This window comes from Myzus persicae, unplaced genomic scaffold (genome assembly GCF_001856785.1).
Source record: "Myzus persicae strain clone G006 unplaced genomic scaffold, MPER_G0061.0, whole genome shotgun sequence".
NCBI classification, from domain to species: Eukaryota; Metazoa; Arthropoda; class Insecta; order Hemiptera; family Aphididae; genus Myzus; species Myzus persicae.
The window spans coordinates 476,922-498,593 of NW_019100515.1; the positions used below are offsets into that span (position 1 = coordinate 476,922).

General features: G+C 28.1%; 1 protein-coding gene across 2 annotated transcripts in view; it reads left to right on the forward strand.

Annotated features, from left to right (window-relative positions):
- The first annotated feature begins 298 nt into the window (after positions 1-298).
- The window catches only part of LOC111029489 (receptor-type tyrosine-protein phosphatase N2), a 46,110-nt gene continuing 24,736 nt past the window's right edge, over positions 299-21,672 (forward strand). For both annotated transcript variants that reach the window (XM_022308505.1, XM_022308512.1), the window contains exons 1-2: positions 299-425; positions 20,842-20,947. In XM_022308505.1, the coding sequence (XP_022164197.1) occupies positions 20,872-20,947 (76 nt within the window). In that variant the 5' untranslated portion in view covers positions 299-425; positions 20,842-20,871. The remainder of the gene's footprint in view (positions 426-20,841; positions 20,948-21,672) is intronic.

Consider the following 21,672-nt stretch of genomic DNA (forward strand, 5'->3'; position numbering starts at 1 on the left):
TAATGCGAGTGTAAAGGTGAAAAAGGCGGCAGTGGCGGAGAAAGGATTACTCATTATACATATACATCGTACATATTATATACATTATACATATATATATATAGGGGGCGGAGCGGTATATAAAAAGGTAACTGCGCGCATCGTCGCCCGGCCGATGGTAAGTCGCGACTGCGGGTCGCCGACGCGGAGTGGTGGAAGAAGAGGAGCGCTACGGTGGACGGGGTTGAGGGAACACGGGAGGGGGGGAGGACGAAAGCTCTGCCACCTACGGCGCGGACGAAAACAAAACATTACATCCAGTCGAACGTCGTCGGGTCGCGGACGTGCAACACATTTCACTGCGGTCCGTCGTGCCGGCACACAATGTAAATTACCCACATAATATTATTATTTTAGCGTGCGCGTCGTCGAACATTATGTACCAGGTGAGTGACTGCATAATATTATAACGGTGATAATAACAATAATTGGTTGTATATTTCCAACGATATATTATATATTATAATGATTATCGTGTGTCGCGTCGCCCGTATACATAATATTATAATAATACTATAACAGGACATCCGTGTTTTGAGTTGTATTTGTATTGATGTAGTTGCAAATAATAATAATAATAATAATAATAATAATAATAATGATAATCGTTCTCGTGCCCGAACTACAGTCGCATCGATAGTGCACGTAATATTATGTGTAATAGAGCAATACAACCGTAATATTATTATATTTGAGATCACGCGCACACCAACGTCGAGTTCAAATGGACATCCTATATATACATGTATAGTGTTCCTACCATATGGCAACGGCGGCGGTCTGAGAAGGGCTACGAAATCGATTCCGATTCCGATTTATGCCATTGACAATTAATTATGCTGCACCTACAACAAAACCCGATAGCCTTCAGCGTTTTATTAATATATATATATATATATATTAAATATTTTTTTTTATGATGATCTGGTTTATTGGTTGGATTGGTCGTAGTTACTAATACTTAGTTTATTAGATCATAAATATTGTAGATACCTAGTTGTAATTTTTCTCATTTTTTCGAACTTTGTATTACTCAAAGCCGATGTTATATTTTAGGTACCGTACGGTATTTTCATACGTGTAGCTATGTAGGTTCCTATATAATATATTACAGGCACCAGACACGATTGATTACAATAAATTGATTATGATTGTGTGTATTGGTAGCTCAACTGCGCAGGATTATTTTCTCGGGGGCTAAATAAATGATATAATTTGAAGGGGGCTCCCAACCTTTATACGCTATTGTGTTTTAAAATGTAAGCACTGCTACTATCTTTCGGTCACACCTGTAGGTGCCGGCTGGTTATTGGTCTCGCACAACAGCAATGATAATTATAATGCCTGATGTTAACCTCGTCACGAGTTCGTTTTGCTCGACAGTTTTTGGTATATAGCTGTTATCGGCTGAACTACTTCTACGATAGACGGACGCGCACCACGGTCCGTGTGTCTGAGCTCCAAACGCTACTTGCGCGCATCCGGTAGAGATAGCCTCAACGTGGTTGTCGACAATTTAACTATTTTTTACGATAACACACACGCCGATCGGCTTCGCTACATCATAAGTTTTCGAGGCTCATTTTGTAACAATATGATACCTACATTGATACGATTATGATATTTGTCTAGTAGCATTTCGGCTGACGTCGATTTTGCAACAGTAGTTTATTTATTATTATGTATTCACTATAGTATTCAACCCTATTATAATAATAAGTCCACAGTGTACTCAACAAATTCGTAACCACAACTTAATCTGAAAGGTTAACACCATGATCGCGGCGTTAACTGAAGTACGTCAACAACGACCAACTGTTGATGTTCAACAGTACTGCGCAGGATTGGTGGTGTATTTTTGCATTTTGAAAACAAAACGAAAAACAGCTTTTTTTAAATAGTTTTACTTTCAATCTCTTTGAACCCAGTATATTATCACGATTTCCGAAGTAATTCACTTTTTAGCAGTGTCGGCGATACCACAAGGGAAAAAGAACATATTATCACAAATTACAAATTGTATATAATAGTTATGTTTGATTGTATATTGAGTGTTTCCATTCAATGGGAGGACCAAAACAGAGTGTTTTAAATAGAATATGATTCAAATGAACTTCATACTGTCTTTAAAAGTTCACAAACTTTTAAAACTAATGTTTCAAATATACACATGTTTAAAATATAACAACCCTGAATTACTGTTGCTCTTGTGTACCTATAAATTATAATTTATAAAATATACGTTTGAAAAAAAAATGTATATATTTTGCAAAACTAAAAGATCAATTTGTAGTATAAAATGGTATCGGTGGATACGTTTGCGGACTTCCAATAGTAACAAAAATAATAGTAACAGTCATAATAATTCGATTAACAGACACATTTACATTAACTTTAATATGTACATACGTACCTACATCATAACATATTATATTTATGTGTACAATGTACATTGTACCTATCATTCAATTCATATTATACCTACATATAATATTTATATACCTATATATTTTTGAGACCCCACACGAAGAATAAAAAAAAAATGATATGTGTACAATGTACATAATACATATATTACATAGGTATGCATATTATAGTAAACTCATAATTTCAAAGAAAATATTCTATTTAATTATTTAAAATGTGTAAGTACCACCAAAATATTAGTTAGAAGAGCACATTATATTTTTATTGTTTACTCAAATCGTTCTTTTTTAAGAATTTCGTGTCTATGTAGATCGTTGGTTTAGTTCAATCTCACAAATGTTATGATTAACGGTTATACTCGTATTTTGTTATTTCACTTTTAGTGATAAATGCTTAATAACTTAACTTTATTGTAGGTAAGTACTGAAAGAATCATTTTTTATGAAAGTAGATATAGATTATATTATTATTATTTATTTCAAATAGTATATTAGTTAGATGTAAGTATATTATATACTATTATTCAAGACTTATTTGGGTTGAACTAATTAACAATTTAGTAAATGTTTAAACAATATATGCTGTTAAAATAACTTTCATTTGTTGAAGTTCGATGAAATCGGATTCAATCCACATTTATAAATGATTTATTTGTGAGGTTTAGTAAAATAATTTAAAATCTACAGTTGTGTCAATACATTAAACTGATTTTTTAAAAAAAACTTTTCTTTCAAAAGTTAACTTAAATAAATCATAATATATAGTAACATTGTCGAAAAAAAGTATTCACAAGCAATTTGTTCATCGGAAATTCATGTAACTACTGATGTTATACTATTTTTTAAAGACTGATTTATCCAAAATGGTGTATTCGTTGAATTTTTAATTTTTAATTTTATAATGCTTTTATTTTTGTATCCATAATCCGTAAACTCTATTATAAAGTCTATCTATTCCGCTTTATATATTTATGTGCATTGTTCGGTTTTATTATAGAATACCGTTAATTAAGTAATATTTCAAGAATAACGAATTATACGAGTATCTACACTAAAAAAAAAAGATATCAGAGGTATTAGTGAATAATGTATTGTAATTTTTGTTTAGTTAAATTTATTCTATAATCTTATTGCCTATAATGTATACCATTATTATTTAGTTATTCAAAAAATAATAATTTATTTTTTATTTATTAACTCCAATCGGCTGTTCTATAAGTAAATAACATAATTACATAATACATGACAGAATTAGACTTAAATAATAACAATTTAATAATAATAAATTTGGATTAGATATAAATCTTTAAGACAACGACAAATTTGAGGACTCATTATTAATTTATCAAAACTTACAGCGTAGAGGACGATTATTGCATCATATGATTATAATTATAATAATAATAAATACTAATATGTGAGGTTGAATAAAAGGTTCGATAAAAGTATTGTAGGATTTAAGATAGAGGTAAATTATGGGCGTTGAATAAATTAGCAGATGAAGTTATTTGAAAGTACATGATCAAAAAAAACTGAAGAAGGAGTAGGAGGATTTTGAGAATTAGTCATTAAGAAAATACATTTTGAAAACTTAATTCAAATGTCATTAAAAAGTAAAGTTAGCTATGAAAACTTATGCATTATGTAATATGTATACTATACAAGACCTAATTATAGATAATTGAACAAACTCTTATCAATCTATCTCTATACTAATGTGAAAAAAATTGAGTTCAAGTTTTTAAGTGAATTTAAAGTTTCATGATACCTTTAATAACTCAGCATGAGTTGTGTTGACGTATATATAAATATTAATAAAAATGAAACTTAACACGACCATCAAATTAGTATCTGTAAAGTTCAGTGACTTATAGGTACTGAGTTGTATACTATTATGCAATTTATTTAAGTTTAAAGTAGTTTTATTTAGTGGATACTAGATACTTTAATAACGAAAGCATGTATTTAAAGTATAAATTAAAATGTGCGATATATTATATACCTAAGTGTACATCATATATAAGTTTATTTTTAATATTTAAAGTATACCGTATGCTTCATATTATAATATAATATTTATAGTATATGTATAGGTACCTACTACATTCTCAAATACTATGTGAGGTATTAAACCGTAATCGCTAATTATTAAGAAAAATATTAACGTTTTAAATTTTTTTTTTTTTTTTACACATATTTTTGAATTAATATTCACAGTGAAACAAATTTTTGTTAATGATATTTTTCAGTATATACAATATATTATATTAATAGGTTTCTTTTAAATATTTGTACGTTTTTTAATGATAGCATAATTACATTTTTTATTTCATATTCAGAATACAAATAATTTTCATAGAATTTTGATGCTTAAAAATTTAATTTTAGATAAGTAGTTCATTATAGTTATTAAAGTTTAGATGAGCTCAAATAATGCACTACATATATCATTCGTTAAAGCTTATATGATATGACGATTTCCTTTAAAAAAATACTATCAAGAACTTATTTAGATCAAGATACTTTTGGAGAAAGTGAGTGTTTATACTTAATTATTAAAAAAATTGCCTGTTTATTCAGAAGGATAGAAAGCTGATATTGTTTGTTTCATTCGAGTACTAATGTACTTATGAACTATCTGATTCACATTTGTTTTTCAACCTTAACGAGTTCAACGGCATCAATATACAGTATCTGTTATTTCAGATTTCTTATCCGTCTCTATTCTCTCTGTCTTCTAGCAAACAATCAATCTGTATTGTATTCGTATTGTTCTCAAAAGTTAACATATACCCCTTTATATACTATATATATTTTATACATCACTTCAACAAAATCAATCAATATTGCGACACACACACACACATATATATGTATACACAAAGAATATTATTGTCCTCTTTTTCTCATAATTGGGAAAATATATTGTTCGAATTTCCAACTGCTCGAAGCCATATTTCAGCATCGCTACAAATGCATTACTAAAATCACGTTGTATAATTTTGTTTATCATTTTATGTGTCTGTCGAACAGAATAAAATCGATTTCCATATGTAAGTTTATTATATCCTCATTTATCCTGAATTGGTTTTATCCTGTAGAAAAACCCAAGGGTGCTCAAGCGGAGGGTTTCTAGAAAATGTACAAATATGCTGATATTTCTTGCTCAGCTTTGGCTGCATATTATCACAGGTTATAATTTAAAATACACACAACATTAAATGCGTTGTATTTTATACTGACGGTGACCTACAGAACGAGAGCCGTTAGTTATGATGGCAATTTGTGTATTCACAACATTATCGCTAATTCTTTTCATAATTGTATTTAACTTGACTGTTTATTAACACTTACATTTAGTAAAAAGACCTTTAAATTAAACTATATGCATATTTTGTAATTGTTTTTTTTAAATATGTGTATATTTTTGATTTAATCCACATTTTTAAATTGAATTCTGACTTTTTATATCGAAGTTATTTGTTTATTGTTGACAGTAGATTTTAGAGGCATATTTATTTTATCTGAAGTGAAGTTTTTACAATATGCATATTGAATATTGAAAATCAGATATTACGAAACTCGTAAATCGTAAATCGAAAAAATTCAAAAAATGCTCTATACCTACATATTAATATTTTATGTATTATTATATTATTATTTTATCTACATATTATTCTTGCGTTCAAATGGGTTTTAGAAATCTTACTCACATCAAACTCAATTCTCTTGAATATGATTTTTAAAAATATATACATACATAATATATTGAAATAAAGTTACAACAATTATTTAAAACCAAAAAAACTCAAAAATTCAAATTTAAAATTAGTTATAAAGATGCTTAGGTATGTAATGAAACACGTCTTTAGCTCGGAAAGCATCATCTATTTATGATGTTTAAAAAAAAATACAACAATCATCAACATCTGAGCCCTAATAATAATAACAAATTGAAAATGGTAATTTTGTCAAAAGTTGACACTATAAATTACCTTTTTAATATTTTTGTAAACTTTGTAACTTTGTACGATTTGAAGCGGTTTATTAATATTTTGTTCTTCAAAAACAGTTTTGTTATTCACTCGATTTCTCATAACTTAAATGAATACGTATCCACTCAACTGCCACACACAATTTTAAAGATCTCGTGTATATATATTTTGTTAAATAGTATCACCGCATATAATTTTGTGTAGAACATTAATATAAATAACGGCCATACATAATCCGTATATTATATTAAGAGGACATAAAGACAATATTAATATTTAAGCTTTAGTTATTGTTCATTTCAAAAGTTAAATCCACATAAAAAAAACTCTATAGGGAAGTCAGTTTGCCGGATAAAAGGATCTGAGTGCATATCTTGACATTGAGTAGGTCACTGTAATAAATCTGTTAAAATTGAATTCAATGATAAATATTTGCATGTGACATATCGACTCTAAACACCGAGTAGAAAAGATCTGGCATTCTGGCTGCCTACATTTTTAAGAATATTATTATTTGGTAATTAATAATTAAATTTTTTTTTAGTAATTTATTTACTATTAGTAATAGCATCTACACGTCCTACAGGCAACGTCAGACACATATGAAAAAATATATCATTGTAAAACAAGTACCAACTTTCATAATTCTACTCAGAAAATATAAAATAGTGGTATAATGAATGATTAATAAGTCTGTATAGATTTCTGTGGTAACTATGGTATATTTTACTAATAAGTTTGTATAATTTTCCTTCCTTCAAAACTAAGTTTCGCCTATCATATAGTACACTGTTTGCCCTTTGATTGCTTTCCAAACTAAATACTCTGTTAAATAAATATGAGGAATTTAGGTATATAATATATGATGAAATAAATATTCATTAGTATTTCTACCTACCCAAAAAGTTAAAACAAAACAAACATTACAGATGTATAAATACAGGTTTTACTATTAATATGTGAATAAGTTTTAGTGCGAACATTCTATAATCGAGTACATTTCTGAAAATTGTGAGATACTTTCATATTTTAGTTTTATACTAATTATTTATCATTTAAAACAGTTGTATAAATTATAAAATTTTATGAAACAAAACTTTGGGAAATTAATTATGATTGATTTTGAATACATTTTAACGAAGGTTATTATACATTTTCAAACTTGAATTTAATTTTTCTTCTTAAAGTAATGCATTGATCTGTTGAAGGTACCTACCAAAATAGTTTTCAAAAAACTAATATACAAGAAGTTAAAGTAAATTTAAAATAACTGACTGTCCAGTCACTCCAGTTTCCACTAAGGTTTTTATATTGTGTGGGTACTGGGTAGGTATAGTAACAAAACATAATTAGGTGGAAAAACTACTCTTCTACGATCGCGGGTTATTAATCAATCAATCAAAATTATATATCAACACTTGATGATTATGTTTAAACGAATAAGCTACTAAACCTCTATGAATTCAGCTTTTTTTAACTTGATGTTCAGTTCATGTGTATATACAATATGTTGATTTATATGTTTCAGAGCAATTCATTTATAGTTACTACCTAGCATAAAAAATATAGGGTATACAATATTATTGACAAAGTGTCCACGCATTATCATAATGGAACATTTGTGTAATTAAAATTACTGTAATTAATTGATAAGTGCGCTATGTGCCTATACTAAGGAGTTAATACCAGTGTCCAACAGTGAGAGTATATTATTAAATTGGACATTGCCATATAGGTACCTACTATAAGTGGTGTAGTCTGTATAATAAGTAATTACTAATATTAGTTTACAATCTCAAAAACGGTATTATGCACACAAAAACACACACATATTATACAGTTGGAAAGTATAATAGTAGTAGGAAATATGGCAAATGATTTATTATTTAATAAAGTTTTCCTGTCTTAGTCATCTAAACTTAGTAGTCAGTGTTACTGTAATTATTGTACTATACTAAAGATAATATATTTTTCAAAATAGAAATATATGGTAACAAATTAAACACGGGCTGTGATAATAATTACAAATAGTTATCTATTTTAAGTCAAGCTTTCCTTTAATTATTATTTTTACTTAAGTGTAATACTTAAAGTGTAATACTATAATAGAAATAAGTTATTTAAAGCTGGGATTTGTATGTAATTACATAATTTTACTAAAACATGATAAATTATTTATTGCAAATTATAAATTAGTTTCACATGATAAGATATATTTTATTTTACATGTTTTAACATATTTCGTCATAAATACATATTTTTATATTATTTATAAAATGCATGCTTTTTTTTTTTTTACATATTTCGTGAATTTCGACCACAAATTCAATATGTAAAATAACCTGTCAATTTACTAAATCAAAATTGGTGGTTTGGTAATGTTATACATTTATACGTCGATAAAAATACTCTTAAAAATTGTAATTGTATGTAGTTTAAGAGTGTACTTAAATTGAACACGTTTACATATTTTAAAATTTGTTTTATTACATATTTTTTTTACTTCATATTTTAGGCATTTGAATTAAAAATACACGAACTTATTTTTGGTTTTTTATTATATATAAATCCCAGCCCTAGAAGTAACTATTCACATTTGCGTAATTTTTCTCTTCATTATTTAATTGTTATATTTATATGGCCATGTTAAATTTTGTCAAAAAAGTTGTTTGATATAGAATTAATATAAAGTTAGATTGATGATGGATTGAAGTTGGTGCGAAGTTGGTGCGTCGTTTCTTACAAACCAAGTAGAATTTGAAATTATTCTCGATATTTTTGATCGGAATACTTTTATTTCAATTATATTAGTTTTGGCAAAAACACGTGCAGCATAATGTAGAGAACGGGAAATAATAAAGAACGAAAAATATATTCGTATGGGCATAAAGGCTACAAAGAGCATTTCCAGCTTAGAGAGGTTTACCGATTAATAAGGGTTAGAGAATAAAATATGTCATACGACTAAAGCCATGTTCCCAATACACACACACATACATGTATTGTACCTTGTTATGTATAATTGTTTGCATTAAAATTATGTTGGGCATTTATTTATTAATTTATGATAAAATCATACTATTATGTAATACCTACTTATGGAATTATATAAACAGTAATCATGTTGTATGTAGTATACTTAGAATAACTGTATTGCTAAAAATACAATATATATTTATGAGGATATTTTTTAAGCCATAATTTCAGTATAGAACAAATACAAAAAAATCATTAAGTTTTAATAGGATACTATGGTATAGGTAGTCGCACTAGTCTATAACAAACAACACGGATCTAAATAATAAACTACAACCGTACATTTCAAATACACTCGTACGTATAATATCACAATTTATTAATACCAATCATTTGTTTGATTCATCATCCAAAATGTACTGTTAAGTGTTTACCGTTTCTATAGTCTGATATAGGCATCTATTATTGTCTACAAGTAGCTTGTGTTGTTTTTATCACACTTCAATTAGTTAATAATTTAATGGCTTCTATCATTGCATATATGTTTTAATATATGTTTTCACATTACCGGGTACTCGCAATAAACTATTTTGTATAAAATGGTACAATTTATTGATCAAAAGTTTGGGATATAAGAAAAGAATTATAAATTAAAATTATATAAAAATAAAAATTAAATTAAAATTAAAATTAAAGAACTATAAATTAAAATTATCATTATTTGTATAATATACTTAAATTATTTCGGAATCAAACTGATTTAAGGCAATAATATAATATGCATTAATATAAAATGTAAATAGAGATGTAAGACTTGAGTAATTTCTTTTTGGAATTTTAGATTTAAATGTTTAGTTGTTAGGTTAGTAGCTCATAATAATAATCGTGAATCCTTATAAACCAAATATAAAAATGTCGTTTTAAGTAAAATCTCTAGCGAAAACACTAACGATGAGATTTTTAGGAAAATTCCACTAAGCTTTAAACTTAAAGCTTTCCAGAGAATTACTGCTTACACAAACTAAACGACTTCAGTAATTAAGTTAAGATAAATTATTGCTGTTGCGATGGTTAAGAAATCTAAGTGATTAATTTCGAACTAGATTTACTATAAATTTACAAGAGATTGTACTCGAAAGGACGATTATTTAATAATAGGATTCGAACAGATTTCATACCCCTTTTTATAATTTATAAAATCCAATCCATTTAAAATAATTCAACTTTTTTTATTCGTATAGAATCTATGAAAAATAGTTATAAATGTTAACGAACTTTCATTGAGATATGTATTTGAAGGTATAAAACAGTAACAATAAGTTCATTTTTTTTTTATAGTTTTTGATACAATCCATAAGTCATAACCAATAAAGTCAAACAGACACGATAAAAACTAGGTCATTGGATATTTCTATAATATCTCTAGTCATTTTTAAATAATAAGTTCAGTCGTTCAGGCAATTTTGACAGTTATGTTCCGTTTGGTAAACTTGCTTTATATGATCCCCAATATGTATCAAGAGAAAACCATAGTAATGTGGTTATAGGTAAAAAATGTATGAGTTTTTAGCGGTATTCTTTCTGACAACTACAGACATACATTATGCACGTGCACCTGTATAAACAATAAACAGGTACAAGCGTGCAAGCCACGCACGCTATCTCACCTGAGGAAAATAAAATAACGTCACGAATTGTGAAACACGAAATGTATTTCCTTTCGAAGTACTTATGTTAAAAAATAAATATGGGTTAAAGGTTATATTGATTTTAAAAGTTGAAACATTTTATGTATTTATAATATGGACAATGTATAAAATAATATGTGACTTCGACTTCGCCATATAGAATATTAACATGTATAATAATATTAATAATTACTGGTTACTATTGAAAGTATAACGATACACGCTTAATAATGAAATGTATAGATATTAATTTTAGTTTTATTAAGCAAATTTTGTTGCTGTAATCGTCTATATTCTGCAGTTGTATCTTTGAAAAACAATATAACATCCAACGACCATCGGTATAGACGCATAGTATTATGTAGTGTGCAATACATAACTTGGACCAGACTTGTTGATTATTTTTCAATCAAAAATATATCATCAAGACTGGCCAAATTATTTTAATTTTTTAAAAATAACGGTGTGTAGAAACTCAATAGAACTTATTTATATAATTTGTTTTTTAAAACAAAACATTATGACGCTGACGGTACTTAGTTGGCCATAAATGACCTATATTGACTAGTTTACGTCAAATACATCAATATAATTTTAAAATAAATATGTACAATTTATTGAAGATAAATGACTACATTATTTCTTTTATCAGATACCTATCTAATAGTTCAGTATTATTACTAACTAACTACATTTAATTTGTATCCATAAAATAAGTACCTATATACATTTTATCATTGTTAACTACCAAGTGCCATACATCATTTATACTATTTTCTATTTTATTTATAAATGTATAAATAGTACAATTTAATAATTTTTAACAAACGTTAAGCAATATTGAACATTTTTTTTTTTTAATTTGCTCTTAAAAAATAAATTTATGATACGATGTGTTTATGTTTAACTTTTTTCTCTTCTATTAATTAATCGTATGTCAAACTTAAGGAAATTAAATTTAAGAAATATTCTAATTTGTTCTAATATATTTTATTTCATTTTCTGTTATTTACATGTGTCAAAACTCTAAGCTATGTTGTATTTGTGGTTAAATAATATCTGATTTACATAACACATAAAGTCATTTTCAATTTAACTTGAATGTAAACATCTTAATAAAATATAGGTAACTGAAATGCATTTTTACATCTAAAATTGAAAAATCCTGTGAAAGTATATTAAAAAACATGACTGAAGTAACCATATAAAAAATAAATTATTTATTATATAATTTGATTTATGTTTTTATGTCATAATTTTACTTAACATATATTTATTGAACTTATATACCTATTGACTTGTCATGTACACTATACATATATAAAACCCCATACTGAGATTTAAATGTACAGGTTTTAGTATTTTAGATTTTTAATTATGCATATCATTAGAGAACATAAAAAGCTGGTAAATTAAAATGAGAAATAATAGAAATATATTCATAAGAAGTTAAGCCATGACATTTTTTGTTTTTTTTTTTCATGTTTTTTTACATACTATTTTATATTTGTCGTAACTATGAATTCACATAAAAAAAAATGCATATTACATACACTATATCACACACTCACACAGTTTAAAAGTAAAACGACCCAAAGTTAAAAACAAATATTAAATAAATTGTATAATATTTTATTGTTGAAAACGTTCTCTGTAGTTATGGTAATATATAATATACATAATTTTCTGCTTTTGTAGTTTTGAATAAACTTAGTTTTTTAAAACTAATTTTGGAATCACATGGTTTATTTTTTATTGTTTTTATTTTGCAAGAAAAGTTAAAAGTAATCTATTGTTTTAGTTAAGAAATATAAATAAAAATGTCTATAGGCTATTTAGCTTTGTTTAAAATTATTTTCATCTACGCAGCAGTCCTTCACCTTTAGAAGAACACATGCCAATATTATAGATAAAAATCAAAAAAAGCTAATTTTAATTTAATAACATATATTTCCTGATTTTTAAGGAAAATAAAATATATCTCTTGAACAGGCATTAATTTAGACAATGAAGTTGAAACAAGCCATAAAGTAAATTATGGAACTAATAAAACGAAGCAAATTCGTTCTATACTCTTATACAATTAGAGCATAAAATTGCAGAATTAGAGTTACATGACAAGTGGACAAAGCACGACGGACCAATTGAATAAATTGGAAAAACTGACATGGCTAAAGTGATTAATTTTTATGAAAGTTAATATAACTCAAAATAAATACAAAACATGGTTTAATTATTACACAAAAAGTCAAAAAGCGCCACAAATCTGAAATCAATAATAATTGAACATTTCAGTGTTATTCTTAACATCAGTGTACCTCTATTGCCTATACATTACGCCGTTCAACTACTTTGTATTGACAACCAAAAACCTAAAACTTAGTGGAAGTACACTATGATCACTAAGACAATAATCATCATAAGTGTTGAGACGTGACTTCGTTTAACAATATAATATCAATATAAATATATATATAATCAATATTATGTGATTTTATATTTTGTCAAATGAATTAGATCTATAAATATCTAACTTATACTTGGTGGACCACCTTTATTTCTCCGTTCTTTTCGTTTTGGAAATACTCTTTAACATAAATATATAAACGAATAAACAAGATATTCATATAGATATCACGTAAACGATAATGTGACGTTTGAAATGTTATAATATTGAATGGTTATCATATCACAATAAACTCAATAAACAAATTTAATAAAACTAAATTATACACAAAAAAGAAATATGTTGTAAGAATGATATACAAAATACATTTATTAGTAACTGGCAGAAAAATAACAAAAAAGGAAGCCATCTTATGGTAGAATCCTACTAACAGAAGTTATTAATTATTTAGATCAGTTTATTAGTGTTGAGATATCGCGGTCTCTTTAATTTCCGAACTGGGTATTATACAATAAACTGATGGTGCTATTATTGTAAGATTACAAATAAATATGTTTGGATTAGATTTTAATTTCTATGAAAATAAAATGCTATCTAACTATTTTGATACAAATAGAAATCTATAAATAGTACATTCATTACTTCGACACTACAATAGTATTTACTATTTACAATACATAATTATACATAATACAACAAAACAATCATAATGTTTATTTATTCAATTAATTGTTTACGCATGCTGCATTTTTTATCAAGTTCAAAATTTACAGTAAAAATAAATAAACATGAATAAACAAAAAAAACTTCTGTGATACTACTATCTGATTTTCTAGGAAATTTCTTTTGATAAGCTTGGTTGTAGACCAGGTATAGGTTTTTGTCGAATGGAGAGCTACTTCAGTTTTATTTAGATTATTTTTGAAGTTTTGTTTATATATATCCATTGTAATATGCAGTGAGATTCCCGTGCCATTGTGCAGTTGTTTGTTTGATATCAATCAAGGGGCGTTGAGTGCTATTCTCAGGAAATTCGTTTTCGAAAATTAGCAATTTTATTTTTATTTTTGTAGTGGAAAAGGCAGCCCTGTGGGCATACCACTGGGTATGCGTAAGTTATTAACGGTCTTAATATTGTCGTTAAATAACAGTGGGCGGGAATTCGTCCCCATAATTGAGGTGCGGTTGAACTGGGGATATTGAATTTTCATTCTTGTGAATCTTTAGTTTAGTGTTTTATTGATGTTAATTTTCCAAGTTCGTTTTTCATCCAGATATACCCCTAAGTATTTCGCGGAGTACTTGCTGTTCAGTTGGATTTCTTGGATGTTTATTTGTCCTAAGGCTGGATTTAAGTATTTTCTTAAAATAAATATCTTAGCTCTACTTTTGTCGGGATTTATAGCAAGTATCAATATCAATAACCACGAGGATAATTCATTAACCTAGTTTTGCAGAGCTTTTATTGTTTTATTGACAGCTCTAGGATTTAGTTTTGCGTTACAACTGCGGAGTCATGTTTTTTTCTCAATAAAAACAATAATTTGTACAAAACAAAACATATTTCAAATCAGTGTGGTTTTTGTAATGAAAAAATAACAGTTTAACGTGACTTTGAAGTTGATTAACTGATTAGAAACTGCATATCATGGAAATAAAATTAACTACTTACATATGTAACTAGACACTTCAACTTAACTTCAACTTTTTAACTCGTTTATTTCTAGCCTTACCTACATTATACTGTACATACTACACGGTATTATCATAATTCATAACCTATACACTCGTAATATTATATGCATTTTTAACTTGAACACGAAACAAATATGTAACATTAATATAACATGATGTGTGTACACGATCACCCGCATGTGTAGGGTGCACATTGTACACCTAAAATATATTACTTGGCGGCAGCTGATCCATGTAAATTAAAACAAAAAATTCGCATTGTACAATGAAACCTAATGAGTAATGGCAGCGTTATTATAATGTATACACAAGTATATATTATTTGATAATATAATACGTATATTGTCATATATATGTTACAGTTAAAACCCGAAAACCGTCGAAACTAGTTGTAACTAGTCAAAACTAGTTTTCACAAATCCCTTTAGTCACTTCTGGTTTTAACTAGTTAAAACTAGAATTAACCGTAGGTTTAAAAAGTCAGTAAAAACTAGAATACAAGTACGAAGTACCTATTCGAACTCGTACTACATAAAACGGACGCGACCACAGATGATCTATAAATATTGCTCGATAAATTCAACCGGCCAATTATCAAATCAATTAAGATAACTCTAACCAATAAGTAAAAACTAGTTTTGACGGCGATGGTCTTAGTTAATTCTAGTTTTAACTAGTTAAAACCAGAAGTGACTAAAGGGATTTGTGGAAACTAGTTTTGACTAGTTAAAACTAGTTTCGACGGATTTTGGGTTTTAACTGTAACATATATATTTATAACACAACACCGGCGTGTGAAAGACCTGATTGCTCGACGTGTTTACACTTTATATGACATAAAATATATCTATCGACCGATAATTATATACAGTGTGGTTTTTGTAACAGCAAATACTCGCCATTAGCTCGGAAGGTAGTAATGTTTTTTTATTACTTCTTTACATTTTTTGAATGACAGCTTTATATTTTCATACTACGAAGCAGAATGTATTTCTGAGAATTTCGATAAATACCTAAATATTGAATTTCGAATAAGCAGTTTGCATGCTGTATTTAAAGTTTTTATATGAGCGGAGTAGTGAATCAACATTTTGCAGAGTAGGTGATGACCTTGTGTCACCCTACTAAACACATCAAAACTTGAAACTTGTTACCAACTATTGTATTTTAGTAAAAAGTGTAATTTATATACTTTAAAATCCTCTGAAAACTCTTCCACTTCGGAATATAGTATAACACATATTGTATAAAGTTATTAAAAAAGTAAAAACTTAATGATTATAATGATAAAAATAACTAATTTACATAACATTTTGTTTTTCAAAAATGTTAATACATTTCCAAGATAATATGTTAAAAGAACCGCTTAGTTTCATAGTATAGTGTTTGTCGCTGTTCCAAATTGTTGTTCAAAGTGATTTAAGCTACATAATACCATGTGCGCTGTAGAAAATTAGTCCAGAGCGGGCAAACAACAATAATTACCTATACAACCTGTACGATCCCCGCAATGCTTAATTAGGTACCAGTTTATATCATCATAACAATGATTACTATCAAAACGATTAATTATTTGTTGTTTTTTTTTAAACTCGTCGTTATATGTATATAATACTGTATTATGTGACTAGATAGATTTTTATATCAATAGGAACTTATTATTTTTTTTTAATACGAAATTCAATTGGTGCTCAATTCATACGGAACTCTCCGAGGTTTTACAACCCCTTTGTCAACCAACTCAGGATCAATAAATCAAGATTCAGAGTAATATTCAAATGTATCAAAATATTCCACTATTCTCAGCATTCCCAGTAACGTAAATGAACTGAGGTACCTACACTTGGAGTCATGTGGAAGTCAATCGACTTCACTGAGACGTAATACACCAAATACGATATTATTGTAATTTCACTTATAATTGTTGACAACATTTCTCGGATATCAAACCTCTCACCACCGTTCCACAGTATCGTTGATATAATTTGGAAATATATTACATATCAATAAATTAATGTTCGTCCTTAAAAGTCTGTTACGGATAATGATGGGCTAACTTTCAGTACATAGTACCATTTCTGATTCAATTTATTATCTTACTTATGTATTTCTATACCTATCGTATTTTAATTTTTAAATAAACAATCTACACATGAGATGCACAATAAACTTATATGCTAATGGTGGGAGTTGACATAAAGAGGTTTTTTTCAGCAGTCACCCATCAACGAGGTTTTTTATGTTTATAATTTAATTTTGAAATCGATTATTAGGGTCTTAGGGATATGGGTTATATTTGTAGTAAGCCACTTTCTTTTTAACTTGAGGATTCCGCGGTACTGTCAGGATAGAGACATTTTTTACGGGGACGACGACTTTTGAGTCATTTTTTAAAGCGCATCTTACTTTATTTAATACTAAATACTAAACTTAAGTTTAAAATATTTGAAAAATACGAATAATTTAAACATAAAATAGAAAGACATTATTATTTCTTAACAACAATATAACATTAAGCGTATTTTGTTTTTAAATTTATTTAAACCCTTGATTATTCAGATTATTCTTTATAAGAGCCTATCAATAGAACCATTGTGTTATGAATAGTATAAGTACAAGGCACATTAAAAGTACAGCACTTATGGAAAAAAAAATTACATAGTATTTAAATATTCGCATACAATTGATTTAGTTACATGTAACATATTATTATAAATGATATACTTCATCGTACCACGATAAAATAATATTCAAGCGCTCGGTTTATTGTTGTAATATAATATATTTCGTACAAAAAGTGTGTATCACTATTTACAAAATAATATTATCTTAGCTATTCATTTATTTATTCGAGTTTCAAAAGGGCCAATTATATAAATTAGATAATAATAACAATCGTTCATAAATTATGAAATGAAAAATGAAATAATTGTAGCAATGATTTAGGTAACAGTAATATGAAGTTTCAATGTATTTTAAGTGAGTACAGAAGACTGGTGATATGTTCAAACTTCAAATCGATTTTTAGATCGTCTACAGGGTAAAAAAAATTTAGATGGTGTTCAACAAAACAGTTATGTAAATCAATTTATTGTAGCTACAAAATGAATTATTTCAATGTAACTTAAATAATTTATGTCGTTCCTATTTAAGCGTTCTGTCGAATTTACAAGAATGATTTTGTTGAAGAGTTATGTATGATGGACTTTATAACTCTGTTGCGGGGGTGTATTGCTTCTATAATCAGTTACGTATTTCTGGGTTCAGATAAAATTAATTTTTAGACCTAGTACCAATCACGTGTGAGAGTATTGAAATAAAAACGACTCGACAACTCGGCACAGTTAATATTCTTGGAGAAATGCTTAAACACAAAGTATATATTATACAAAAATATTAGCACAGAGGATTATAGTTTTTTTGTATAATTTATCTAAAAAATGCAGCATGATCGTGTGGCGTGATAGCCTTTAAAAATAAAATAAGCCCCCCCCCCCCCCGTAATTACGCTTCTGATACTGCACGATCCGCAGGACCGACAGCGGCGGGGGGTTTCCAATCCGGCGCAGGCACGAATTTCCGCTCGCCAAGAAAACGTATCAATCCCAATTTGTACGTATGCTACGATTATTTGTTTCGTGCCCACGGCGAGAGGGTCAAACGCTATACATTTATATTGTGTACAGCTCAATAGCTGCCATTTGCCAATAATAATATAGCTATACGGCAGCGCTGTATATTATGCACGCGAATTTGCTGCAGTGTTTATACACAGGTAGTAGGTTTTGCCATAACATTTGCAATAACTATTCGCAGCCGGGCCCGTTAATCCTGCAAGATTACAATTTATTCGCGGGTTTACGTTGTCACTGACTGATTACTGGTCGGTAAAACACCCGTCGATCCCTTTTTAATATTCATACATCGTATATATTATGTTATATAGGCGTCGTGTAGGTGCAGCGCAGTAGGAGGTACCCAGCAGTGGATAATATAATATATACCTATGTGTATATTGCCCTCGCCGGGCACGAAATCGTATGACTTGAATGGAAATTACATTTCAATCCGAAAAAGGGGTCGAAAATAATGTATGTATATGGGTATTTATTATGGTGTATATCCCGCATTATTATTATCATATTGAATTGCGAACGACCGTATACTAAATGCATTAATCGTCAGAGTTGAATCGCTTGTCATCGAGTTTCCATTTGTACACGCTTAAACGTATACGCATCAAATACGTCAAGGAATATACCTAAATATTTTTTATAGTGAGCAAATTATATAAGGAAAACGTAGAGAACTACTATGGAAAATCACTACATTACTTGCAGCTTAATAATTGAAACATATTGCTATAAAATAAATATTTACACATAAAGTATTACGCAGGTATAGCTTAGTACAAACATGAATAATTTTTAAACGTTGCAGTCATAAATAATACGCGAAACAACCGTATGTGGTGACAAAAAACCGATGCACCTTTAAATTACCTAACGAAAAAAAAACCAGATACTTACCTTTAATTTTTTTTAAATCGTTGCTACTCAACCCACATCAAACACGCGTTGTATAGTATACATACTACAAATATATATATATATATATCATAACTATCTACAGAACAACCTAGAGGTAAAGCGTACCTACACATTGGTCCCGATTTATGTACTCAGCTGGTTGATCGACTTTGAATCGCCCAGCCTGCAATAGTTTCATATTCGTTTCTCCGCAGTTCAGCTTGACACGTCGATGCTGCAATAACGGGAACACGTATACTTGTTAGTTGTTACGGTCGTCTGGTGCACCAATATGGCGTGTATGAAAATATTTTGAGGTACCTAACAATGTTGAGACTTTGTGACATTTTGATTTTTCGCAGACCTAGGTGGCTAGGTGCAACACTGTCTGTTTTTTGATTTCAAAAAAAAAAATCTTTTTTTCTATTATTTTGCAGTTCTGAACTTCTAAAATTAAAATACGGAGATAACTGGTGATGCATTATACCTATGTTTAGGTATAATATTATATATGTAATAGGTTTACCGTACGGTCATATTCTTTGTAATGCCAAGTTTCATGACGTATGATGGGTAAAAGTTAGGTTTTATTTTCTAATACGCAAATAAAACATTGAAACATCAATATCACAATGCGTATTACGATAAAAATAATTATTATATTTCGACGTTATACATTGCACTTAATAGTTCAAATTAAATTTTCAAAAAAAATAAAAATAAAGCAATTTTGGTAAACGTGCTTTATGACCAAAAACTACTGGTAACGATTTAATTAAAAAAACAAATCCACAAGCTTATCTCGTTTACCCAACCAACTTGTTTATGATGGCCTGTCACGTTGTTCAAACTTGGTGAATAAAAACACACGCATACACACATAGAACGAAGTTGTCTAAATTGTAGTGAAAAATCGAAAATGTTCGCATTTCCATTATTTCGTTTCAATGCGTTTAATAACGTAAATATAATGTGTATATATATATATTAATATTATATTCCAATATACATACAAACTATATTATAATCGATAAATATAAAAAAAATGATTGTTGAATAAATTACTAATAATATTTATTTTTTCAGCCATATAGATGCTGAACAATTAAACCAATCATGATTGGCCCTTTAATAAAAGCGGCTTTCATCACCACCGTTTTGATTTGTGGGGTACATTGCGAACGATACATAGGTAAGTAATGCAATAGGTACTTAATTTGTCTTAGGCGTTTTAATATTTTTTTATCAATCATTTACTTTGTATAAAAAAAAACAGTATTTTCTTCTTAATTACTCATTCTTATAAAAACTAAAAATAACAGTTCTACAGTTTTCTTTATTAAATTGTTTGTATAATATATTTTTGGAACTCAAACTAAGATCATTTTATGGTGTAACGCCATTCGAAAATTAACCTTTGAAATATTTACAAGACTTGCTCTGCGTGTGAGGGTAATTTTCAGGGAAACGACAAAATTAAACTAGATTTCTAAAACCGTCCACAACGTATAGGTACTAGGTTGGTTTTACTTGAAAATAAATAAGGAAGAAAAGGTACATAATTATGTAAACATTAACTTTAAAAAAAACTAAAATCCTGAATACAAGACATTATAATATTCTTCTACGTTTATTGTTTATATTATATATTTTGAGTAGACAATTAGGTAATTTAATTTTTTATAAAATAACATTTAACAACTATCAATAGTATTAAAAATTGCATCATTATATTAGAATCATTAAATGAAAATAAAAATTGCTAATTTCTTTTTCTTAAGACCAAATCCAATTGTAACATTATCAATGTATTCAGTTTGATTATATATTCTATTGTTTCCCTATGAAACAAATTTATCATGCTTAGTTCATCAAGCTCTTTATGACCTTATGTTTCAACTATGCGCAAAGTGCTGA